This window comes from Melozone crissalis, unplaced genomic scaffold, assembly GCF_028551555.1.
Source record: "Melozone crissalis strain CALT ecotype California unplaced genomic scaffold, PUWL_Pcris_2 ptg000029l_1, whole genome shotgun sequence".
NCBI classification, from domain to species: domain Eukaryota; kingdom Metazoa; phylum Chordata; class Aves; order Passeriformes; family Passerellidae; genus Melozone; species Melozone crissalis.
The window spans coordinates 3,779,616-3,807,021 of record NW_026535807.1 but is presented as its reverse complement, the minus strand read 5'-3'; the positions used below and the strand labels follow the sequence as shown (position 1 = coordinate 3,807,021).

At 42.1% G+C, this 27,406-nt stretch overlaps 1 protein-coding gene and 1 long non-coding RNA gene across 2 annotated transcripts; both read right to left on the bottom strand.

Annotated features, from left to right (window-relative positions):
* Positions 1-7,224: 7,224 nt before the first annotated feature.
* EIF4E3 (eukaryotic translation initiation factor 4E family member 3) lies at positions 7,225-12,695 on the bottom strand. Its single transcript, XM_054281193.1, is given in 6 exon segments — positions 7,225-8,701; positions 9,176-9,298; positions 9,301-9,330; positions 10,351-10,417; positions 11,662-11,722; positions 12,670-12,695. Coding segments are annotated over 6 exon segments (339 nt in total). The 3' UTR covers positions 7,225-8,669.
* An 11-nt stretch (positions 12,696-12,706) lies between these two features.
* LOC128939898 (uncharacterized) lies at positions 12,707-26,061 on the bottom strand. Its single transcript, XR_008483265.1, has 5 exons — positions 25,955-26,061; positions 24,672-24,844; positions 14,658-14,734; positions 14,535-14,576; positions 12,707-12,764 (listed from the first exon to the last, which is right to left on the bottom strand). It is a non-coding gene; the product is annotated as an uncharacterized LOC128939898 (long non-coding RNA).
* Between the last annotated feature and the right edge of the window lie 1,345 nt (positions 26,062-27,406).

Sequence of the window (27,406 nt, the reverse complement as noted above, 5' to 3'; positions counted from 1 at the left end):
GACTGCATGACACCTCACTGCCACTGGCACCTAAAGGAGCCTGGCCCTCTCACCATGTCAGACCTGTCCTTTTGGTGGCCCTTCAACCCCTATCCTTTGCACAGCAGTATAAGCTCCTCCATGGAATAACCACAGCAGCCAAAAACCCCCTTGCCAACTTCTGGATCAGTGCTTCCCAACAGCTCAACTGAGAAGTCAGAAGTCTCTTGCCTGCACCAATTTCTTCCCACAGGTGACTCCCAACCCCATGATTTGTCACCATGGTGCTGCCAGTTCCTGCAGGCTGCACTGCAGGGAACTGGCTCCTTAAAACATCATGTCCTAAGGTTGGATGGCCAAGGTGCTTGGATTTCCCTTAAAATACATAGGAAAAATAGGAGGTGTACCTGCTGCATCCTTTGAGTCATGGAGAAAAAGCTGGGAAACTTGAATGCAAGAGCTCAGGATGTAACCAGCAAAAAACATGCTCTCTTAAAAATGGTTTACTATTGAGGTTGGCTGTTAATGTCGTTTCAATGTCCACATGTGGCAGAGGCAGGAAAGCAGCTGAAAGATAATGGAGATAAAGCATTATCCCTAGGATCACAGTATGGCCAGAAGCCAAGGCATTCCCCTTTTTTTAATACACAATCCTTGTCATAAGATTGAATATCCATTTGGGGGCAGAATTCCCCTACTTTACTCTGCACACTCCCCTCTGAAACCGTGTAATGCTTTACTTACTGGCATCTTATTTTGATGAATAGGCTGCAATTGGTGCAAAAATCTCCTGAATGGGTTTAGGAGGCTCAAGCATGTGATCGTTGGCCCGTTTGTACTAAGTACCATCACTCAAAGTCTGCATTACTCACAGGATGCTTAAGCCAGAGTATTTTCCTAACAGGCACAGTCCTCTGAGGGGACAGCTAATCATGCTGGGGACTTCTTTGAAGTAGCATAAAGGCTAATTATTTCCCAAAGTCCCATTTAAAAACACCCTTAAAAATTAAGTTTTTTGCCTTTGGAGGAAAAAATCCCAGCCCCCAGTACGGCAGTGCCGGGAGGAGTGGCTGCCTGCTGGGCTCCGGGGAAGGAGACATGGCCTGTCTCTGCTCCTTGTCTGGACTGAAATACAGATATTGAGGATAAAAATAGGGAAGAAAAAAGGGACCTCGGAGAAATGTGGGTCAAGTACGAGAGGCTGCTCTTTTTTCTTTTTATATTAATGAAATGGGCAGGAATAACACAGATCATGGTGCCTGGGAAAAGCAAACCTCAATCAGCAGTGGCAGCAGTGAAATCTGTGAGCTCAGGTGGATTTCTGCAACCTGTTACAGCCCTGAAGGAGCTTCTCTGCTGACAAGCTGGCCTCAATACCAGACTACTCCTTACCAAAGCTCTTTTCCTCTCAGAATCACAGGAAAATGCAGGTCCCTGGGATGGTTTAACACATGAGCAAGGAACAAATCCCACTGCTGGTCCCAGTTACCAATCCCTCCATGTGCTGTGGGGCAGGAAATAGGAAACACCACCCCCAGCCCACTCTCCTGGATGGGCTTTGCCCTTTTCTTCAGAATTGCTTCAGACCTGGGCAGCACCATAGGGAAGCCATGGAGATGCAGCCCACTCCTTCTGAGTGCAGAAATACATTTGATGGGCTGTGTTCACTTTCCAAGAGCCAGACCTGGACAAGGGCCTGTCTGAACACCAAGAGAGCTCATTCCTAGGTGAGGAGAAGAGAGGGAAAGGCAAATATCCCATTTAGCTCACGAGAGGGGAGAAACCACTCACAGCATATAAAGGCTCCCTCCACTGTGTAGTATTTCTAATTACAATTAATCAGAAATTGTAGCATGCTCCATCCCATGCTGTCAGCCTGGCTTTGAGCAAAAGGGTTGGCAAACATTTTTTCAAGAGTGTTTCATTTATGGTGTCAGAGATATCACCTGACACCACCAGTGTTGCCTGGCCTTTCAGAAGGAGCATGCTGCTTTGCCCCACTATGGACATAAAGTGTTTTTCCTGTGTCCTGCCAGAAGTTCAGAGCCCTGGGAAGAGATCCCATCCCTAAGGAGAAGCACCAGGGCAGCACAGCCAGCCCTGCTCCAGCTGCAAACCTGCCCAGCCATGACAGCTTCTCCCTGTTCCTACAGCTTGTTTTAAACTTTTTGTACGCTCAAAGAAAGGGAGAAACACACAAGTCCAGAAAAAATCATACCATTACTATTTTTAGCATCCCATTGTATTCAGAAAGTCCCCAGAAATCAAAGACTTTCTGAATTTGCCAGCAACAGTTAAAGAAAATCTATTTCCTTACTGCTATTCATAATTTAACCACCCTCCCCTCTTATTTGCACTGTTTATACATGAATTCCTACAGCATTATGTGCTTTGTATAAGCAGGAAAAGTCCAGTCCAGACACGGTTCCATGACAGCTCCTCCTGACTAATAGCAGAATTATCCTTACATAAGTCCTTTCTCTTCCTTGGCATTTTTTTCTCCCTCCAGGAAGGTACTTCCCCGCGGGATGGAGCCGCTCAGCTCCATGCCTGATGTCGCAGTGCCATCTCATGGCAGCTCCAGTGCCAGCCTTTCAAAGGCGATCCACTTGCTTGCAGCTCTTTGCAGGTGCCTTTGCAGGTTGAGCTATTGAGGCCTTATATTTATAAACTCACAAAAAGAAAAACAAACAAACAAACAAAAATCCCGCCCCAAAACAAAACAACCAAAAAAACCCCCACAAAAAACCTGAAAAAATTACATTAAAGTTTTTGGTAATGACTTAAAAACTTTAGCAACTTAAGAGCCTTCCAAGGAAGAAAAACAATCAGCAGAGATAACTTCTTTTTTAAGAAGCGGGAAGGATGGAGATGAGGGCCATGAAGATGCTCACATCACTTTTGTAGTTAGCTTGACTCCAGAGGGAGAAACTTTACCCTGATTGCTTCTGAAAACATGGGGAAAGGCTGCCCTGTGCTCCCATGGTCAGGCATCTTGCTGGGAGAAACTTCAGGAAAGTCTCCAGCTGACCCCCACCCCAGAGTCACAGCAAGAGCGTGAGGGATCTGAGACACAAAGCCAGAAGAGCAGCACTGCTGCTGCTGCAGGGTGTAGACGTAGAGAGTGACTAACAAGCTGGCTGGGAAATACTGAACACAAAAAACCCAAAAAAAGTCTCCCCAAAATTATTGCAAAGTGAAAAAAAAAAAAGCCATGAAGCTTTCTATGCAGACCATGCTTGTGCCACAATGCAGGATCATCTCCCAGTTAACCTGGCAGGCCACCCTGTCCTTTCACAGGCAAATATTATTTTGAAAGGTTGCTAAAAGCCAACAATGCTAATGCATTTGGGTCAGGATTTTCCTACTCCATACCCTCTATTTTGTGACCAAAGACATGCAGGAAAAATCCCTTCTACCTTTGATGGAATTTACAACATGAACCACCCCATGGCTGTGACAGCTCCAGCAGGGAGGCAGGGGTGCCAGGATGGGTGCTTCCCTGGTGGGAGGCCATGGAATATGATTACCCAGGGAGGCACATCATGGCACAGGATTACATGTCCCATCCATCACTTGCTGACTGGGTTGTTTTCTCTTTGCACACTTGTATGGAAATGTAACTAGAAAACATTACTCTGAGCTGTTCACTTATGTGCAAATATAGCTTTAAATGACTTCTCTAGGAAAGAATCCTCACTATTTTATACAAATTGTCTTGCATGTTTATTACACAGAATCATGATCCAAAAAGAAGGGGATCCATCCCATGCCTGTTCATAACTCTGTTACACATTATGAGCTGAACATATTCCAGGCCCCCTCACATGATGAATGATACCTCCTTCACTTCCAGCCTGCTCCCATGTGCTTATTTATTTATGGAACCTCAGTGCTGATGGATACACTCCCAGTTCCTCCATGAGACAGAGCACATCACAGCACTGCCCTTGCAATGGGCAGTTTGGAGAGGGAGCAGTAAAAGCTGAAACTGCTCCTGGCCTCACCACTGTGCAGGAACACCCCAGGACTGCTCCAGAACTGCTGCACTTCCCACTGACACTGTTCCCAGCAGCTGGGAGTTCTCCCCCACATTTGCAGCCCTTTTTCCTGCCCCTTGACAAGGAGCAGAGCACCAGGCTGGACTCAAGAGCCATGCAGGTGCATGGATGCCCACCCTCCCACGGCAGGAATGCTGTGCCTGGGAGGTACCCATGGGATGTCTCCTGCTGGATTTAGCTTGGCCAGCCCATTCCATTGTCTGCACAGCCTCGGGGAGAGTGGAAGGAAACAATGTACTGCCCAGCCAAGCCAAACACAGGGAGGTCAAAAGCTGCCACACGGCTTCTTGGAGATGACACACGCTCCCGGGGCAGGTCCACTTCTCTCCTGGCACGGGAGCATCCTGCAGAGCCCTGCACCAACACCCCCGCTCCCAGCCCCGGCTCCTGCACACACCACCTCCCTCCCAGGGACGAGGCTCTGTAACCTGGGTGGGAGGAAGCTGCTGGGGTGGGTGGTCCCCGTGCAGAGCACAGCCCCCATTCCCCTGCGCCGTGGTACATACAGATTCAGAAATAATCCAGTGTTCATTACCTTGACAAATTAAGAAATTGAGAGCTGTCAAAGTGTAGCAAAGATTGGAGGTGGCTTCTATAGCAAACCGTGGAATCTCCCACTGTTTGTCTAATCTAATTTCCTCATCCTTGTCCTAAGAGAATCATTACAAGACAGGGAGAAGTAGAGAGATGAAGACAGGAACAATTTCCAACTGAAGGCACCTCCCCCTTCCATGTGTGTGTGTAGATGAGAGAGTTTATGTAAGCTGTGTGGGATCAATAATTTCCCTCTGTCAGGTTTATGTTTTAAGACAACTCTTTGATTTCATCCCCTCTGGTTAATCTGCCATAGAAAGAATATAAAAATAAAAATATTCTTTTGTCTGGCAGGTGGTAGTAGTATTTGCAGGTGGCAAATACTCCTGTCTTCCAGCACTGGCATTAAGAAGGCAGTGCTAGAGAAAGCAACATGTGATACATCTCAAGCCCCTTCAGCTGAGATAAAGCCTTAGAGGAACCAGCTGCTGTGACAGCAGAGGGTGAACAAGCTGTCCAACAACAGCAAACCCAAATAAATTAATGGCCAACACTGTCTCTGCTGGGGAAGGAAAGGTTAAAACCATGCCAGCAACTGGTTGGGGACAGGCTTTTGAGGCAAAGCTGCAGTTCCTTGCTGCTAATTGTTATGTTTTCCAAAGATGTTATCAACTAAGTTGTGTTCAACAAACTGCTATTTAATTACTAGAGTAAAATCCTGTTAATTAGCCAGCCCCAGAAGACATCCCTTCATCCCTGTTAAGTGAAATTCCCAACTAATCCCTCCAGCACTTATTGTGTTGCAGCCCAGAGAGGAATTAGTGATGGCCACAAGGGTGAGGGGAGCATCAGAGCTGGGTCCCCACCTGCTGCCAGTGGCTGTCTTCAGCCCTGGGAAGGTGCAGACCAGCACAAGTGGAACATTCAGAATTAAAAACTGTTCATTCCTTTTACCAATCCATGGCTCTCCTTCCCAGCTCCAGTTGCCCAGGTGGCTTCAATCCCAGCCTGGCCAGCACCTCCTCTTCCCCTGTGCTCCCCTGGGCTGCATCCCCTTCCTTCTGTGCAGTCCATGCCTGTGCCCATGGGGAGGCTGGCAGTGCCCCTTCAGCCCCACACCACCCTCCACCCTGCAGCACCCGAGCTCTCCCCAGCAGGATGCAGTGAGCACTTTTACAAGCTCCTACAAACACTTCTAAACACAGCCAGAACTCTCCTCTTAGCTCTCATCTCACCTGGCTTCCCAGGTGTATCAAGGATAGTTCCACAAAATTCACAAAACAGCCTGGATAAATGTGACAAGTGCTCCAGTGACAGAAAACACTTCAGCCTTTCTGGATAGTGCCCCAGGGCACCACTCCAGTGTGGAAAGGATCAGCCAGGGCTTGTTCCCACCCCAAGAGGAAAGCAGGTTTCTCTCATTTCATTCTTTCAATTCATTCACTCTGGAGTTTCTTTGGAAGTTAAATGTTTTCATTTTACATTGAAATGCCAGCAGAAATTAACTTGGATAAGAAGTTGTAGGCACTTCTCTGATATCCATTTAAACAATTTAAAAGATTTTGAAGTACTAGGGGGCTCATTTAATCAGGTTCAATAAAGCAAATCTCCAGGTGAAAATAATTAATATTTAAAAGAGTATAAAAAGTAACTGTTCAACATGATTTGGTATAAATACATTCCTACAGATGCAGGGATGAAAGGACAGCTCAGAAATTCTACTAAGTCTTAAAATCAATGGTTGCAAAATTCCAATATGCAATTTGTCATGTTCCTGTGAACTTGCACTGCCCAGTTTGATCCAAGCCCAATCCTGGATTGTGGCATAAGAGACACTGAATTTCAGTTGAGAAGATATCCATCAACCCTTATTCTAAGCAATACTAACAACTACTACCAGAATTAAGGCATATGGAAAAAATAGAATCCCTGATTTTATAGACTAGGAACTTAGAAGAATGAAAAATTTACAACTTAAAATATGGACCTTGATAATCAGGACCTATCAAATTTAGTCAGGACATTATAAATTTTCAATAGCTGTAGCTATCCTACAGCTAGAATGATGTCTCTAAGTCTTTACCCAATGTTGAAGCAGAGAAGTTTTAAGTATTAAAGAGGCACACAAGGCAGCAAAATAAAAATATTTGCCTACAGTTGGATGAATAAAGGAATACCTCAAACTGGAAAGTTCCAGTGACATCACCAGATCAGCCCCTCCTGCCACAGCTCCAGCTCTACTGGAATCAACATCCGTCCTGAAAACAAACCTGGGGAAGAAATAAGAGGCTGTGGCTTGTTTCCAAAAGTAAAAGGAAGAAGAGTGAGAGGTGCATGATTAATTCTCCATTAGTATTCCACTTACATTTCCTCCAAAGATAGGGAAATATTTCAAGTGAGAAATCTTGCTCATCAAGCAGTTGAAAGCATTTCTCCTCACAGTGTTCTAACCCTCACTTCTCTGAAGTCACCTTTTCCCTCCATCACACAGGCCTGGGGGCTGTCCAGGTACATCCCTGCAGGTATCCCTGGTACTTCACATTTCTTCACTGAAAAAAAATTAAGAACAAAACAGCTTTTAAGAGAGTAAGGTTTAATGTAAAATACACAGGTTTGAAAAAGCAGGACCAGTAACATTTCATCCCAGAAAGCAATTACAGAAGCAAGACGCTTGGATTTTAGAAAATGTGTTTAATTAATAATGCTCATTAACTACACAGTTTTAATCCATAAATACAAGTTAAAGTCATAAGTACAAGATAAAGTTGTAAAAAAAAAAAATCCCAAATGTGTGATACTTATTTTTAAATTTATTTCATTTTTATGGCTGCCTCTTAATATACTAAAGATGTGGAAATCAGTGCAACTTAAAGAGCTACCAGACAAAAACCTCTAAAGGATGAAGAAGGGCTCAGCAGAGGGTATGTTCATCTCTGCCTTGCACCTTCTTGTTAAAGGAACCACATCAATCTTTCGTAGTGTATTAAAACACCTCAAATAGTTAATAGAGACAAACATTTAAAGGCTAACACTGTCTATATTCCTATTCAAGCTGCAACACAAATTTCTTTTCTGTATTTTTTGTTTATTTTAAAAAAAGACGCTTAGGAACTTTTGAGGGCTTGAGACTACAGACAATGGGATCTCTTCCTTTGCACTGAAGTCAGCAGCAATTTTGACACTGTCCTAGTAGGTGCAGACATGGGCCTGACACACTTAAGGAAGTGGGAGGAATGGATCCAGTTTGTACAATTCATTAGAAATTATTCATGACACTTTTCCATGGCTGGACAGAAAGATACCATAAGAGAGCATACAATATAAAACCATAAACACCCTATCACCCTTTAATAAGAGGTGTTGAGTTTGCAGGGTTTCCTACAGAGAAATTTCTGATTCTAACCTGGACAAGGGCTTTCTGAAATCAATACAATCAAAAGACATTAACATCATCCTACACAGGGTTAGTCCCAATATAAATGTGTTCTCTTTAATTGCTCATTTAAGGTACCTTTTTCTATTTACATTTACAGTATGTGCTGTTGTCAGTGTAGGACCAGATTAGACTGAACATTAGAATAAATGCAATACAATTTCTTTCTCTCTTGGGACAAACCAGTGAGTAAACTTTAACATGATAGGAATGTTTCAAAGTGAAAATTGAAAACACATTTCCCCAAGCCAGGGTTTCTCTATGTACAGCACATCTTGGAAAAGCAGCATAGCATCTCTGCATGTTTGCTTTTCACTAAGTACAGCACAGAAGAAGAAGCCAACTATCTTTAAGAAATGGGAACAAATATCATCAGGGTGAACAAACAAGTGGCCAAAATATTTTTTTAGAGAAACAACTAAGAACTAAAAACACCAAGTCAACAGAAGCAATGAATCATGTATTTATGGTCAAAGCAACTGTTCAGGGTTTTTTCATGTTCATTAGCAATAGGTCAGTGTGAAATGTCAGAAACTCAAAAGGCTCAACCCTGCGTAGCACTTCTGTAGGGCTTCCACCATCCTCCTCCTTGTCCAGACCAGCTCAAAACACCAAATAACAACACATGATCTTGGCACACAATGAACTCAATGCTTTCCACATCAGCCTTCAAAAGCATGGTGCTCTCTGTGGGCTAGAAAAAAAAAGGAAGAACATGTAAACTCTGTCAAGGAGTTGAAAAGATTAAAAAAAGAGAAGATAAAAATGTATAAATCAGTCAAGGGAGAACACAATGTGCTAACAACTGTTTGATAATACATTTATAGGGAGCCTAAAATATGAGGTCCCTTAAAATCCTGATTGCAAATGGTTCCTCTAAATTAATGCTTAAATTGGATAGTATGTAGCCTTGAGAGTCATTAAGAGCTTTGTTTAACTTTTTGGGGAATCTGGTACATTAAACACAAAACAGATTGTACAATGAAATTTAAAATATCTTTTGAATGATAGCTAACTTCTACATTGAAGGGACATAATTTTAATGCAATGTCAGCTGCTACATTCCTAAGTGATTAGTGATGAATCAGGCAGGATATCTCCATAGAAATACCCTACCAGCATCTTATTTTTCTAATGAAGGTAGAAATGAACAGTAAAAAATACTTACATTTATAAAAGACTGCTTTAAAAGATGTGTGTGGAAGAAGTTTATAAATCTTTTGTAAAACTTTTGCTTCACTTGCTGAAGAGGAATTCATGTTCCAGACTTGCACAACATCTTCAAGGTCACAACATCTTCACTAACCCCTATTACTTCATCATCTGCAGAAGGGGAAGAACCATCAAGAAATACTTTAAAAGTGAGACACGTCTAATTTGCTACTTATGTATTATGAAACAGTGCCCAAAAGCTGGAAAAAAAATAAAGATGTGAAAAAAAGAGCAATCTCCAGTGAGGAAAATACCAATGCTCAAACCAGACAAAGCAGTTACCAGAAAGAAGTTATTGGAAATATTACCTCATGGTGGTTTTTATGAATTGCCATAGGATTATTCATCTTTGCTATTAGCACTTTTAGACTTGATTAGAATGGAATCACAAGACTCCCTCCAGTAAGGTCAGCAATATGAACTACTAGAGACAATTTACCCACAGTGATGTCTATAAGCAGAAATGGGAGGATGAGGGTGAAACAACTAAAACCCCAGGAAAAGTTTTGGAGATCAGACACCAGCTTTTCCAGACTTTGCTCTCTTTTTCCTTTCCATTTTGTCAAGGCAGCAACAGGAAAAAAAGAAAACAAAATTAATGAAATTAATAAAGCCCCAGTCAGACTGCTGCTGCTGCCAGTGCTGGTAACTCAGTGCTACACTGAAGAAGCCCTTTCTGGTGGGAAGTTCTCAGGATGCAGCTTTGTGGAGAGCTCAATGGCCGTGCCACAGCTGGGAGCAGTGGCTGCTCCAGCTGTGAGCTCCATGGCACAGCTGCTGTGTGCATCCCAAGGAAAGGGTCACCAACAATGCACAAAGGTGGTGTCAGAAGCACAAGGCCAAGGGCAAGAACTAACTCTGGGGACAGCAGAATATAATATATTTGCTTAAACCGACCCCAAGACAACGTTATCAATGTATAAAGGCTGTGAGAGACCATTTCAAAGGTTATTTCTGAAGTGCTCTGTAAACTTGAGAAAGGCCATTCTTTTTTGTGGAATAGTAGCCAGTGAAAACAATTCCTCCCAGGATATTCACTGTCACAGTAACAGCCACTTTTATCAGATATTCACGCTTAGAAGAGAAGCAAATATGGTGAAAAGAATGATGGAGAAATGTCTCAATCATTACCTGCTGCACAGCAATCTGCAAACTGCTCTCCAATAGTTGCTAGCAGTAGCTCTTTCCAAGCTGCAGCCTAAGGAGGCAGAAAAATATTACATTCACATTATTATTTCTTAAATTGAAAGTTAGGTTTTCTAGCTCAGTTTTGAGTGTCTTCTCTTTCTGAGGTTGTCTAGACAAAAAGGAGTATTTATTGTAAGTGCATGCTGTGTTATATAATTAAATGTTGGGTCTGTACAAGATGTTTCATCTTAGCCAAGGAGATGCTGTGCCCACGTCTGATGAAGAATGAAGAAAAAAAGAAAAAAGAGAAACAGGCATAAAGGTGTTATTTATGTTATTTACAAGGCACTGAAAGCTGGCTGAAGTTCACCTTCAAGCCAACCTTTCAGAAGTGACTGAGGCCACGTGGTGCATAGTTTGAGAGATCAAAAGTATCTTCATGTCAAAAAGGGGCTGTCATTCAGCCTCTGAAAAACAAGGCCTCTGGGGTCCCTAAATTCACTGCCCAGTAATTCAGGCTCTCCAAACCACTTGTCACTTCTGACAATCTTCACACCTTGGATTATAGGAGGAAAAAGACAATTTCAATTTCAGTCTTTTGTGACCACTTGGGACTGCGGGGGAGGAAAGCTGCAACTCACAAGGAAAAAGCCCACAGGCAAAAATCAATTAACTTTTGGCTGAAATTTTGACTACCATCTTTCAGCATTTAATGCCTTCTGCAAGGCTGTCACATTTTTCTGACACTTCACTTTTTCTGTTTAAAGGTCTGATCCAGAGCACACTTACACACATAAACACCATGTGTGAAGAGGTCAAATCTCCTTTCTGTGGCAGTTCACAGAAGTTACTCACATGCATTTGATTAGAGAGGCAAAGAGAAACACAGTTATTTCATTAGAGCTCAAGGATATGCCTGAATAGACTTCATCTTCTTCATCTTTCACACTTTTAAATGAAAAAATATATAATTTAGCATAGATTATCAGAAAAAAGTCTTTCTATTTTTCTTTGTATGTCTATAAGCAAACAGTCTTGAGAACAAAGGTGATTATAAATTACCAAATTGAAACACTGTAGCTTTCATTATTATTTATAATACATTGCCAAATGTTATCTAAAGCAAGAGATACGTAATTATTGGAAAGTAAACTTCTGCTCTTTGACTTTAAAAGGTTATGAAAGTTAAAGTAGTGTTTGGTTGTTGTGTTGGGTGATGCAAGAAGTAAAAACCTTTACAACAGCTTTATCAAACAAAGTTTAAAGAAACTCCCTTACTAAACAAGGTCTGAGCAAAGAGTCAATGTAACATACCGTACTTTCTTTAGGGACCTTCATTTTCCATTTTCCTCCTTTGGCATTGCTTTCTTCTTCCCTGTTATGGGAAACAGATCAGTGAAAATACACATTCAAATCCACATCTAGATAACCCTATGTTTGTGGTTTAATTTTCCCAGAAAAATCCCATCTGAAATGCAATTACTAACTCCAGGCAGCATGACTCTGACTTCTGACATCAGAGATAATTCTTTCATTGTTCATATGAAGTCTATCTCTCAACACCTAATCCTTTTCCTAAGTTTTGTGAGTTGGAAAACACTTGTATTTTCCCTGACTACAGACCATCTTTGAAGTGGCTGCACACTGCATGGGAACATGCCACAAAACAATTTTACATTTTACTATGGTAACCTTTAATTTTGGAAAACCTCTGGCATATTTTCACAGAAGCAGCTTTTTACTCTTCCGTTTATTCAGTTTAATAAAAGAACATGAGCACACTTCATTTCAGTTTTGTGACAGCTAGAAATTAATTGCCCTTATTAAAAAAAGAATGGAGCTGCTGCAGGTCAGGGCAGATGTAACCATTAAACTGCCTTGTAATGACAAAGGCACACTGCACTAATCTGTGAGCTTCTCAAGTTTATTCTGTCACAATGCTTTTTCTAAGACTTTAAATTAGGGCTTTGGTTTTCCTGTAAAGACCAAATTAAAGGAATAACCTAAAAATTCATCTTTGGATTATCTATACCCAGTGTGATTCCTATAGATTCCTCAGGACCAATGGTCTCTCATCAATCCTGACAGATTGTACATTTACATCCAGAGGTGGACAGTGAAATTACAGTCTGTGTTTCTAATAAAGACTCTTTGGTACAAGTCACTTTTAAACTGAACAAGAACCTCGGGGTTTCTTTCATTGCTCTCTTGAGTTCAGGTGTTTGCAGCCAACAGAAACAAGACCCTGCTGTCCCAAACCTTTCACTCCTTCAAGTGATTCCAGTGCCCATTCCCAGCAATGTCTGATGACAGCACACGTACCAAAGCAGGCACCTTTCTCCCCTCATTAAATGGTAGCTACATCTCAGAGGCAAGTTTGTCACAGGAGGAATGCTGTTGTAGACACTCCAGAAATCCTTGAAAAGGAAAAATATTAGTTGCATTAACACAAGAGAGTGTTTCATGCAGATTTATTTCCTCGCTAATTTCCTCTGAACCAATTACACATCCTCCTCCTGGAGAACCAGCACCTTCCATGTTATAATAAAATGCTCTGAAAGGAACTTCTTACAGAATCATTTCTACTTTTATTTTTTTTAGATGCCAATCCTGCATATGTGAAGGTGGGGAAAAGGGAAACAGTCCAAATGTGGATTATCCTTTTGAATCCAGAGGGAAAAAAATCATCAAAACCAGAGTTACACTGACTATATCAGAGCAAACCAGTACATAAAATTTCCTTTGCATATTAAAAAGACATATTTATATCAAATATCCACCTTGCTTCACTTAAGCATCATTATGATTATCCTGAGTTACAAAAACAACACAAACAATAATGCTGGTGAACTAAATGTCTAACCAGCAACCAACTAGTTTCTCTGAGTGAAAAGTTTCAACCAGATGCAAAAAACCTGAAATGCACATGTTGATACAGGAGTGGGGGAGAAATGCAAAGATTCAAGTTACCAGGAACCATTGGATTACTTCCCAATGTTCCTGCTGGTAAAAGCAGAAGCTGTCAGGGAGGTTTGGGATGGATAAAAAGGCACCTAAAAGTAGTGAGCAACAGGGAGGGATCATTGAAAAGATTCCAATCTTTTCACTCTTTATCTAACAGTTGGGAATAGAAAGGATTTTTCAAGACTTAAGTTGCATCAACACGTGGTGATGCTATATTAATCATTAGTGCAACTCATTAAGTATTATCTAGACATAATATGTAAGTATTATCTAATACATTAAGTAATGTCTAATACTTAATCACTAGTACAACTTTAGAAACAAGGATTGCAACATTATGTGATAAAATTTTGTGGCCCTTGGCAACTCTGCCTAACAGCCATTACCTCTACCCAGCCACAAGAAGAAATTGAAGACTACTAAAAATATGAAAATTTGGCATGAAATACCCATTTCAACTATGATCTTACTCTTAAATGGTTGTGTACCCAAACCCTAAAGCTACTTGCAGAAGAAGGAGCAGAGAGTACACTGGTACATGGCTGTGGAAATATTTGAGAGCTCTTTTTGTCCTGAACTAGGGATGTGGTTTGGAAGGTTTTGTGTTTGGAAATCTCATGCAATGTATGAAGTTGTGCAGACCTTCATGAGAAAGCCTTATTTAAAACTTCAGTAGATTGCTACAGGTGTGCTTCTCAAAGAGAAAGGTCTGGCATTACCCTAAAATTTCAGAGATATAGTGAAATAGCTTAGCACTAAGGTGAGACAAATGCCACTTTGCTACACACATCATGCTAACTGTGGTATTAAAACAGAAATACAATTTTATTTGCAATAGACACCCACTGCTAGGCAATGGTAGATGACACAGACATGCAGAATTTCTTACTGCTGCAAGTATTACACAGTTTAAGGGTCCATTAATTCAGTTTGCTAGAATATTTTTTTAGATACATACTCAAGGAAAGAAACCGCACCAAAAAAAAAAGCCACATGCCGCAATTTTTAGTCTTTGTGCAATTAATTTCTGTATTAGAAAAAGGAGAAAAGGCTGGAAAGATATTTAAAGTACATCAAATATTCAATGTACTAGCAGAAACACAGGAAGGTTTAAGAATCCACATGCCAAATCCAATATTCCTCCTCCTTTCCCCATCCAGAAAGCCAAATGAAATGCAAACACTGACTCAGTAATACAAACACACAACACCAGGACCACTCACGTTTCAGAGCTCAGGTAAGCAAAGCCACAGGTGTGACTCATCCTAGGAGGAAAAACGAAACTTGAGGTGTGAAGTTACATTAATAACATGTGGCAGCTCCTGCAGCAGAGCCAGGCGCCTTACCTGCACTGTTTGTACTGTATACATATATCTTCTTCAAATTTAATGCACATTCAGCCGCTGTTGTACCAGGAAGTGACCTTGAAGACAAAGCACTGATTAATTAAAGTATTTATTTTTTCAAGGAGGTGGAGAAGGGAGATGGAGAAGGAATGTGAATTGCATGAGTGTGAAGTTGAAATGTTCACATGTCAAAGGGGAAGTCCAACTCCAAATTATCACGAGTCGCTTAAAGATAGGAGTTAGAGTTCTTTAATACTTGTGAATAAATTAATATTTGCCAGGCAATTCATAAAACTAAACACAAGTATCAGGAATTTTAGCCAACAGCCCAGCGCTGCCCTCAGAGCTACCAAACACCCATCAAAGCTCTGCTATTCACAGGCGACCAGAAGGGGACCGCATGATCCTACCCCGAAATTATTTTCAATTGCATTTAATACACCCCAGCCCCCGTTTTTAGCATTTTAAGGCGCTGCCGGTGCTTCACACTTTGAAAGGGAAGCTCATCCGCACGCCTTGCGCTGCCGGGCCCTCAGAGCGGGCCGCTAGGTGGCGCAGGCGCACAGCCGGCGGGGCAGCGGGCACGGCGGGACAGGCGGGCAAGATGGAGCGCGGGCACGGCGGGGCAGCGGGCACGGCGGGACAGGCGGGCACGGCGGGGCACGCAGGCACGGGCACGGCGGGGCTGCGGGCACCTTCCCTTAACCCCGCACCTTCCCTCACCAGCGGTCACACCCGCCACGAGCTCCTCGCCACCCCTGAGGGGTGGGACACGCGCACGGGCTGAGGGAAAGCGCAAGTCCCACATGTCGGGCTATGGCACTCAACGCACCCACGGAACCTCCATGTCTCCAGGCAGTTCTTCCTGCCTGGAGACATGGAGACTGGCACTGATGCCTTCAAGCCACATTTACCATCAGCACGCCCTGTAAAGCCAAGACATCCTTGAGCATCCAGTGAGACATCCTTGGGCTGGTCTCACTGCCAGACAGCCTGGTACACCAGGCGTGGTTCAGCTTCTGTAGCTCACCCTCACACTGACCATCACCAGCTCCCATCTGGGGCTGCTTCTCACCCTCAAGGGAAGCCATCAGAGGAGTGGTTGAGGTCACTTGGTCTGTTCAGCCTGGAGGAGACTGAGGTCTACATTGAGGTCTACAAGTTCCTCATGAGGGGAAGCAGAGGAGCAGGCACTGATCTCTGTCGTGACCACTGACAGGACCCAAGGGAACGGCTGGAGCTGGGCCAGGGGAGGTTTAGGCTGGATATCAGAAAAAGGTTCTTCCCCCAAAGGGTGGTCAGGCACTGACCAGGCTCCCCAGGGAATGGTCACGGTCCCATGGCTGCCAGAGCTCCAGGAGCACTTGGACAATGTTTCCAAGCACAGGGTGTCCCCCTTGGGCCAGAAGTTGAACTCAATGATCCTCATGGGTCCCTTCCAACTCAGGATATTCTGTGATCCTTTAGGCACACAGCACCAGCTGCATCCCATCATCTGAAAGGTCTTTTCCAACCGAAATGGTTCTATTTATAATCTTTTCCATGATTCTTCAGTGCGTGAGACATGGGATGGTGCATCCCACACCCCCAGAAATCCCTGTGTTCCTGTCACTGCACTAACATCCTAACACCCACCTTACAATTCCCAGCACACAATCCCACAGGCACAATTTTGGGGGAATGAGGTCAAAATTGCTAAGGCACATTCAATTTCTTAGAACTAGAAACATTTTTCTTTCCCTTCAGAAGCTGAAGTAGGATTTCTAAAGAAAAACGAAGATCAAAGACAAAAGCAACCTCCCATTGTGTCTCAGAAGAGGAAACAAAAATGTGTAAAATTACTAAATCTGGAAACAGAAGCAAGAGAGCAGGTTTAAGGAAACAGAAGAAAACGCAGCTGTTGCTCGGGTACCGGCTGAATAAAGGATAAAAGCAAACCAGATCTCAGCGTCCCTCCCTGATACATGTGATCAGCATGAAATACGTCCAGGGAAACACTGAAGTTACTCTCAGTTGTTACAGATATAATTGAAGCTCTGGGCAAACCCTAGATATTCATGTAGAGGAAGAAATTTAATATGCAAAACTCCTGAAACAGCATCACATCTTCAAAAGTCTAATAATAGCTCTAAGGTTTTTTCAAGGCTCCTATTAAAATAAGCTGCTTTAAAAATACATACAAAACCAGCAGAAAAATACCTCCCAAGTTTTTCAGTATAAAACAGGCAAACTCACATCTGCTTTACTATTTGCTTGTTAATTACCTGAACTAAGAACATTACCATGGTGAAACTGGCAGGAAACAAACAAACAAAATCAACAAGAAATTCCCATGGCACAGCTGGTAGTCCAGTGGCTCATGAACTATGAGAGCTCACATGAAAAAACTGATAAAACCAGCAATAAAAAAAAAAAAAAAATCTGTCATTGACATGATAAAAGGAATTATCATAGTAAGGTTTGGAGGCCTGGGATTTTTTCATGCGTGTGTTTTGGCATTTTTTATGTACACTTTACACTCAGCATTAAAGAGCAAAAAGATAAATTCACAGTATTTTACAGAAACAGAGCCAGTCAGATTACTTTTGTAAGCACACAAAAAAGGTAGTAAGTTCAAACAGACTTTGAAACTTATCAAGTGATCTATTTGTCAGTAGAGAGAAGTGGATTCACAACCAACTACCCCATGTTCTTTTCTTGCTAACCATACTAACACCTCTCTACTAAGGCTTTGTTCCATGTAGAATGGAACACAAACAGGCAAAACCTGAGAAATTTTGCCTCTTTTTGTCTAACCCCACTGCCCAAGAATTTACTCCTCTTCTGGACTATTTCTGCCACTGGTGGCTTAGCAGTCACCAAGGCATCTGGCATTACATATGCTGTACAACAGACACTATCATCACTTGATATCATTGTGCTGACACTGCCACTGAGCTGCTTCAACAGTAAGGTCTACTCAAACAGAAGATTAAAATGTATTCTCCAGCCATAGCCTTCAAAGGTTACCTAGATCATCATAGTAGCCATTTAACAAATTTAAAGCCATTTAAAAGAGCAGCTAAGACAGGTAGACAGAATATACCACTCCAAGGTTATAAAATGGTTCATTTTGATAGTTGCAAATAATGTTTTCCAGAGAAACTGTGACCAGCTGGCAGAAAGCACCAACCAACCAGGAAATTACCTATTTTAAAAGTTATGGTGAGTGACCATTTATTCCTAGTATCCTGCCTGGTAAGTGCTCCAGGCCCACCAGATTACAGTGTTATTTCAGCCTTTCATTCAGCTCTGGAAAGTGTAACACACTTATGGATATGACCATGAGCACCCAAATGTTTTTATCTGAGAAACAAACAATCAAGCAAAACCAAAATCCTACTGAAAATAACATAATTGAGAAAATTATGATGCATCAATTTAAAAGTTCAGGATCATTTGCTCCAGAATTTACACCTGCACAAATTTGGTTTAATGCATGAGTATAAGGCAAGGACAGTATTTTAATCAGACAGACAGAAGAAAAAAGCATTGGCTTTCCCACAAAATTCCAGACTGCTGACAAATCTGAACTGCAGTGTTTCTGTTTCACCTAGAAACTCAGCAGATCCACACAGATGACCACTCAGAAGTTTTGTGCCTTGAAACCCATGAAATTGGGATTTATTTTATTTTTAGTTGAATACACATTTTAAGTTAAGTTTAAATTAAGTTAGCAGAAATGACAGATTATTTTCAAGTGAAAGAACCCGTAGTAATTCCTATTTCTGTAATTCTCCAGCAAAAACTTGCACTTTAAGGTAGGAGTAGTGAGACAATTGTGAACTTTACTAAAAACCTCAGTACACATGGTACTACAAAACAAGACCCTGCAAATATTGACCCTCGAAATTAAGCCATTATTGGATTCTTCCCATTCAGATAATACTGCCATCAACAATACAAATAATCCAATATACCCTACTGACCTGTCAGTTACTGCCATGGTGAACAACTCATTTCCAAGAACTCAGCAGGCCCTGCTAATCCCCATGAGCACTGGAAGAGGAAGGAGCTGGATCCCGGCACCAGCCTGGCACTGACAGATCCTCTGGGGGTGGAAATACTTGTTCTGTCACCACTTCACCTACAATTATGCATCTGGGTTTCCCATGGAGAGTCTGCACATAAAATATTTCTGTGCTTCTCCTGGTCTGCCTGTTTCATGCCCTGTGATGTTACTGCATCATCAGAACATTTATAGGAGAAAATTTAGTGCAGTATCAGGACTAATTGAGCTGCTTAATCAGGTCAGACCTACTGTACAGCATCTCGTGGTGAATCACACAGGAACATGGAAAGAGAAATAATCTCCACAAAATGAATCCTAATGCCAGCTTTCTTTGCTACTCCTTCATTATTCCAGCACGAATAAAGAACAAAGGATACAAAGATAAATTCCATTGTTTTATCCATGAATAAACCTCCAGGTGGTTGCACTTATGTTAATTTCTGATGCTGAACTGTAGCTTTTCTGTTTTTCTGAAAAGAATTAAGTATAGAAGTTGTTTCATATGTGCTCACACTGGCCTTTGTTTCCCAGTGGGAATCTCATCACAGCTTTAGCAGAAGCTTTAAAAGCTGCCAAGCAGTTTTGAAAATACCCCTGTAAGTGCTTAGCCACAACTGCTTTTGGTATAAATAAGCAAAATATTTATTTACAAAGCATAAAGTCAAAAACATGCTGTGGCAACTAAATAAATCTGGTAATCCATTCTGAATACAAAGACTGATTTCAAGCCATCAAAGCCTGTCAAAATGCACTTACCGGATTGAACATTCTTATAATATTAACCATCATTTTTCATTGTAAGCCACCTACTCATAAGCTGTAATAGATGAAATAGATGATCCTAGATAAATAAATTTTGCTATAGGGAAGAAGGGAAATTATTAAGTTTAGTTTCAAATATCTGATGTGCTCAGTTAGGAAGATTAACACATTATTAAAATGGTTCAGTTATCAAAATGTATCTACTCAGCTTTATATAGATTTCATCTACAACATACAGAGAGAAAAATCAGCACCTAAGGACAATACCTTATGGAAGAATATTTTGTCTTTCCTGGAGTAGACAAATAACACTGCTTATTTGACAATGTTTATATGCACATACTTCCCCTCACAAAGATACTGAAGAGTTAAACTATTCCTGCAAGAGAATTAAGATTATCTAAAGGGCATTGTTTGAAGTCAGGCAAGAAAACAGGGCAAGCAGGCCATGATCCTGCAAAATTATGGGAAACTGGGAGGAGACATAGGCAGGACAGCTGACCCCATCTGACCCGAGGGATATTCCACACCATCTGACATTGTGCTCAGTAGATAAAGTGGGGGAGGAGGAGGAAGGAGGGATGCTTGGAGTGATGGTGTTTGTCTTCCCCAGTCACGTGGGATGGAGCCCTGCTCTCCTGGAGGTGGCTGAACACCTGCCTGCCCATGGGAAGCACTGAATTAATTCCTTGTTTTGCTTTGCCTGTGCGTGCAGCTTTTGCTTAAGCATGAGTCTAAAGAGCTACCAGCATGAATCAGCCTCCCAAGGTGGCACCAAAAGCCCCTGCAAGCTTGCTGAAATTCCCCCTGCTCCCTAACATCACTGCAGGCAGGAATCCTACCAATGAGACATGTGGGTATGAACTTGGAAATCTGTAGAACGGACAAAATAAATAGCAGATCTAAACTCGTGTTTTCCAAACTTCTATCACTTGACCTTGGAATATTTTAAAAAGGAAATCTCATTTATCTGAAGAGTAAAACACCTGCCAGCTTCTCTGCATCTTCTTTGGAACTGCTGACCTGCAAGCATTTGATGATCACAGATAGGATCTTTTTTTGTCAAACTGGTGAATAATATTCCCCCAAAGCTTTCATCATGCTCATTTTCCCAAGGCATTTAGGGGGTAAGATAGCAGAGAGCACTATCAGATGGTTGCTATTTCAGACACGGATACCAAGAACGGCTTAGCACTAACGGGAAATGCAGATGCCCTGTGACACGTGTGGGATGATGGCAACGAACCAGGACCTGGCCACAGGATGCCAGCCTCCAGATGTTCATCCTGTGCCAAGGCATTCACAGAAACAAGTGCTGATGTAGATAAAATAAAGGCATTCACTTCTAAAGCAGGAGATGGATCCAGTGCTGCTATGATAAAAGCAAGGCCGTGAACCCCAAGGGTAGCACATCACTAGTTGCTACAGAAAGTACCACTTAGCTGATGGATATTTATTTTAACAGCATGACTTAATGAAAAGATATGTTTTAGAGATCTTAAAATTGTATGTCATGTATCTCTCTCACGGTAATTTAATAGAAAGAGATAACTATGTATCCATCTCAACAGCTATTTATCTTTAAGCGTCACTTCTTCCTGCTTTTCTCTGCAAGTACAGGGTAAAATGTAGCAGCAGTCAAAAATCAATATCATCTCCTGAGGAAATAGCACTGCTCCACACAAGGTACTACTGAAGTCGGTTTAAAAAGTGCCCACAGTTATATTCTACAGAAGGTCCAACTGATACAAGCCTAAGCCTCCATCAAATCTCTGTGGATGTACCAGTAAATGTCCCAGCCACTTCTGTGGGGCTCTGCAGAGAGATGGCAACTTCCACAGACAGCAGGAAATTAAGATCATATTAAGGTTCCATTTCTTGTCTGCTTTTTAATACCTTAAATGATTTTTGAGTGTATAAAACATGTCAAATTTGCAGTCATTCTTGTTTCCTGTCATTATTCTATCCCTGTTACTGGTAAACAAAATACTGTTTTGCGTATTTATGGTCCCCCAATTTTTTTTCTTATGTATACACTCTTGGATTTATAAGTTTAGAAACAACAGTACTAATTAAATGTATTTACATGTGATCTGAAAAATAAAAAAAAATCTGTAGAATAACTGAATTTTAAGCATCTAAAGCATGGTGGAATTCTTAGGAAAAAGAAATGAGAGGACTCAGGAACTCAAAATGGATTTTAACTGCTGACACTGATTATAAGAAATAGACATGCTTATCTCCACGTGGCTTATGTAAACAAACAGACCTGGTTGGTAACTTGATTAAACACCAGTTCAAATGATGCTTTTTAAAAACAAAGAAGCGAAAATTCAACTTAGATCCTGAACCTGCGTCCCGACTGCAAAAGGAATAATCAGAAATAATTGGTGGGTTTATTTATTAGATTTGATTTGCTGGACTTGAATTTTCAACAGTACCTTGTTATTTCTCTGTCATGAGTTGGAAAGTTACCAGAAAAATAACTAAAGGGGAGAATTTTACCAATAGCATGGGGCAGTATATTCAGTGGCAGAAAAGCTGATAAACTTGCCTTCTGGAGTGGGGAGAAAGGAGGGTTAGGGTTAGGGTTATGCCTAGGGTTAGGGTTTTAAACCAGAAAGCCCAGAGCTCCAGGCACACTGCAGCTGTGAAAGGAGTAAATGCTTTTTTTTTAATATATATCCAAAAAATAGATGGAATAGTTCTTGCTCAACTCTGTACTAAAATTAAGTCAGCTTTGGCCAGGACACTGTGTAGAAACTTTATCCTGAAGAGTGAAAACAAAAATGAAATAGAAAATTGGCTCCAAAATCACTCTCATGGAAACCACTGTGCAGACTTTCTGGAGCAGCATCCAAAGGAAGGTGGTTTAACATCTCCCAAGGGACCAAGATTCCTGATTGCCCAATGGAAGCTGAGCATTAACAAAAAGGCAAACAAAAGTAAAACCTTACCCTTAAAGTTGTTACATAACCAAACATTCTGTAAACTGCTTCATGGGAAGGAGATGGCATCTCACGACCTCCTGTGAAAATGGAAGAGGAGCTTGCCAACTTCTGGGCCAGGTGATCCTAGATTTCTCCAGGCTTTCTAATTACAATTAATAAAGGAAAATATTGGTCCAATAGCTCTTTTGGTATATTAAAGCAACTGGCAGATATGAGCATGAAGAAGGCAGTACCTACCCCAAGGTAGTGTATAAGTTGGAAAGACATCAGTCTTTCCAGGATCCTTGATGCATTCCAGAATCACAGCTCTCTCTGGTTACCACCACTTGTGAAGGAAGGCTGAGCCTCATCCAAAACCCTTTACAGTTAAATAAGAGCATAGATTGACTTCATCATGCTTTAGATTAGATCTTTATTTCTTTACCTAGCCATCTTTGGGGAGCTGAACTGGCTTAACCCAGCATCCAGTCCATGCAGCAGGTATTAGGAGACTGGGATTTCTTACTTAGCTTTGGACGCTGGGCTTCTGCTTTTATCCTTCCCTGTTCCCCACACTTGGAAGGCACTGGGGCTCTCTGAGGTGCTAAAGAGATACCCAGCAAAGGTGAGGTCAGGAGCATAAATGAAAGAAACCTGACAGGTCTCAAAGTTACATGTTGGAAACAAACTCCAAACATTTTGCTTTTCCTGATTTTCTAGTAAAATAGCTGCAGTGTTTCACTTAGATATTGCTTCCCCAAACATGAGGATCCCAAAATAGCACCATCCTCAATGCTATTCTGTGTCATAATGTTATTGGCACCACATCTAGCACTGGCTTTGATGTGGAACATGAGCTTAAATACTGATCTCTTTTCTACAGGCTTCCCAGTGTACAGCTGAAGGAAACAATGTGCAAGGGTCACATGCTACACACTGCCCAAACCAAGTTAGCCTGGACTGCAGAGTGAGTCTGGGATGGAAACCCCCCACTACTCTGGATATTGTAAAAAATAAGTACATTCTAACAGATAAAAATTACAGGATATAGTGTTTTTATACAAGCTCCCTGCTCTATGGTTCAGCTCACGGGGATCATTTTCTGCATCACACCAGCACATTTGGTACCTGTCCAAGCCAGCAAGCAAAGGCCCCCTCTGGAAATAAACCACTAGAGGGAGACTGACTTCAGCAATGGAACACCCACAGGGATAAAATCGTGCACATCCATTAAGAAAACCAACGAGATTCACGTCAAAATTGCTCTTTGTGTTTCTTCTTCACACGTAAAGGTGGCTGAAATTAAAGGGTCAAGTTTGGTTTCATCAAGGTAAACTGAAGGAGCATCATGTAGATGAGATCAGGCAGTCACGTGTTCTACTGTTTGTAAGAGAGGTTAGGCCAACTCTATTAAAAAAAAAAAAAAAAACACACCAAAAAATAACCCAGCCACTGAAAATACTAATAGCTGTATCCTAGCAACATCACGGATTCCATGTGGACTTTGTTCTGGAGTCTACAGTCCTATTTCATCAAAATTATTGACTTTCTCAAAGTCTCTAAACGACCATCAAAAAAACTGTTAGTGCTTAAAAAATACAAACATTTAATTAGTCACATTAATAAGAAAAAACTAAGAGCAGCATTGCGTGCTAGTGCTCCCTTTTCATGGAGCTCAATTTAGCTTCCTTTGAAACCAGTGTCAAAATTCCCACTTTATTCATTGGTAGCAGAGCCTCTCCTTCGAGGAGAGAAGCTGGAAATGGCCCTGCAGAACTTGGCAGATGAGGTTTGTTTCCAGGCTGAGCTCACACATTGCACGGATAGCATTCATACAGCTCTCCGTGATCCTCCCAGTCATCATGTCCTTATTGCAAAGGTAAATCAATTGGCATGCCAGTGGCACCCAGAGGCTTTCTACAAGACTTCTGTGCTATGCATATAACCAGTGTCCTTTTCTCCCCCTAAGCTTTGTTTTTGTTTAACCCCAAAAACCTTTTTTAAGATCTCAAAAAATGTGGAATCCTGCTGGATCTTGCCAAAGGCCCAGGCCCTGCTTCTCTCAGGTATGAAGATGTCAGGTTTAAAACAGCTCTGGGAGGATTTTTTCTCATCAGTCCTGCATCACTGAAGTGAACTTTGTTAGATAAAAAACAAAGGCAAAAGGCCAAATAAATAAAAAATGAAAGAACCCAGCCCTTCCATAGAAAAGCCCTTTGCACAAAAGGAATGCCTAAGAATAAACCCAATCCCAAAGAAATAAGCTCTTACCCCTATCAGTTTGCACGATGATCCAAGGAATCCTGGGCATTTTGGCACGTAACTCAGGGTTTGGGCAGGCTCAGATTTTGGTCACAATTTTCACTCACATCCAAAGTACATCACAGCTTTTCTGACAGTTTTCATCTGTTATTCCAAGCTCTGCTTCAACAAGTTAGCAACACCTTTTACCAGAGAGAAAGCACTATTAAAAGAATATTTTTCTTTTCATCATTCTGCCTTAAAAGTTCAGTTGATAGGATAGTGTGGTGAAAAATACTTCTAACGCTTTACTTAGCCCACAAAGTTGGTTGAGACCCACCAACACTTTAAAACTGCAAAGCCTTTTAATGTGCTATTCCTACAGTTCAAAGTGAAATGGCAAGAGAACGCCTTTGTTGAAGAAGTGATTTAAATACAGAAGGGTCAGTTAGTGGCATTCAGCTCATGAGCAGGAATCTGGTGATGGCTGGATTTGAATTCCAGGCATGGCACTGAACTGTCTGTGCTGCTCCAGTGGCGGTGGTGGAGAGCTTTGAGCTGACCCCACGGTGTCACAGGAACACTGCCAGATCATCACTCCACTCCAACACCCCGGCAGGGGTGTTATCTCCGCAGACAACACCCATTTAACTATGAATTTAGCATTCAAGCAGTGTTCATGGACTCTCTGGTACAGTTAAATCTCACCGTTTTAGTCACACCAAAGGTTTTGCTTTGCTCATCCTTTAGTTTCCACCAGCTGTGGGGGGAAGGGGCCATAGGCAAGGAGAGGATATCCATTTGCACAGAGTGCCAAAATAAGGGAGTAGTTCTGGCTTCATCTAAGCTGTGCAGTATAAACCAGCAGGAAAGGTAACAAATAAGGACAGTGGTGCAGCAAAGAAATAATATTTCAGATTTTATCTACTCAAAAGATGGTATCCGAAGGTACTTCCAGCACCTCAAATAACTCTCTGTGATGACCAGATTAATTCCAAAACTGCTCCAACAAGAGCAACTGAATAAAAATTTGAGAGTTGGATGCCAAATTCTGCTCCTAGTTATGCCTTGAAAGAGAGCTGTTTGGCTACTTTATACCTGGGTAAAAAGGGAGGGAAAAAGTAAAATACACAACATGGATAGAGATGCTTTGACTAGCCCAGCAGATTTGAAGTCTCTCCCTAGCATTTTGTAGGAGTAGCAACCTCAGCCTATTGGCCATGGTCAATGGGATTGCTTTTGATGGTAGACACTGCAGACAATGAGTGGAGAACAGCAAGGACTGAATTCATATGTAGAAAATAAAAACTTACCTTCACACTGGCTTTCAGTTGTGCATTACCTCAATTTTTTTTTAACCCAGTGAATTTTCTGGACAGATACTCACAGTAGGTCTCTTCAAAAGCAAAGAGAGGGTAGCAATGGAGCAAGACCAACATAGCCACCTTTTGTTCTGAAGCTGCCCACACTACCCATGGTGAATTTCCTGTTGGGTGCCAAAGGCCATTTCACTGTGATGAGGGTGGTGGATTCATCCTGTACAGATGAGACAGCACAGCCCCAGTGCAGGGAATGGAATGTGCTCTGTGAGGGTTCCAGTCACACACAGGGAGATGTGACAGCAGTGTGCAAAGCCTGGTGTTGCCTGCTTGTCCCACTGCCTGGTTTTACCTCACTCTGTGGAGAGGCTGCAGCGTGCACATGTACACATGGAACCAGAACACATTTATTTCAGGACTTCACAGCCCTTGCTGCTAACAAAGAACTTGGGCCCGAGAAGCACCGCAGCAGCAGAGCCAAGGGCTGGCAGTGCTCCTAAAGGCAATAAGCTGCTTATCTCTGGCCTAAGGAGTTTATAGCACCCATGTATCCCCAAAAGCTCATTAGCTCTTCAGCAAGCAGCTGAGACATTAGATGCACAAGCACAACAGCAGTGGCTTGAGTTTGCTACAGCACAGATAAAACTTCTGGCTTGGCTGGTCTGCAGCAGGCTGGTTCAATAGCCTGAAGCAATCCCACTTACGTATAAACTGGAGAAAGCCTGATCTTGTGAAATGCTCCTTAGTGCCTGGCTTTGCTGGTAGGAGTGTGTGTAGCTAAAACTCAGCCCTGCCATGAGGCTGCATCCACCTCCCTGGTACCCACCAAGAGCCAGAACTGGCATCTGGCAGCATCCCCTGCCACGTGCCCTGCCACAGCCTCACAGCATCTGCTTCTCACTCACCCTGCACCCCTCCATCACTCCCTGCCTCTGGGACAGAGGGGTGGCAATGCAACCCAAGCAGCTGGCCTGCATCTCATGAAAGGCAACTACAGATACAGGAAGAGAAGGACAGGAAAATCTGTGCCTGGGGACATTTTAAAGGAATGGTTTCTCATAAATATCTTGGCATGTCCATGGGACTGGATAGCAGCTATGAGCTCCTGTAGAAAGCCATCATGTCAGGGATATTTCCTGTCTCACAGCAGCTATTCCTTGTGTCACAGGGGGAGGTCTTCCACAAAGGAGCTGCTTCTGAAGAACAGTGTGTCACCAACAATTCAGCAGGTTAAGTTTAGCAGAGACAGTGATAGAAGTGAACAGGAAGGAGCTATTCTTCCCTTCTGCTTTTCTTCCCTCTCCATTGAGCAAAGCCTTTAAAGACCAGGTCACTCTGCAGAAGGCTACAGAACTTTCAGCAAGTGGCATGCATGGAGGCTTTCACAGCCATGATACCTGTGTCTGGTTATTTCCAGTCAAAATAATCTCCTACTCAATTATGGAG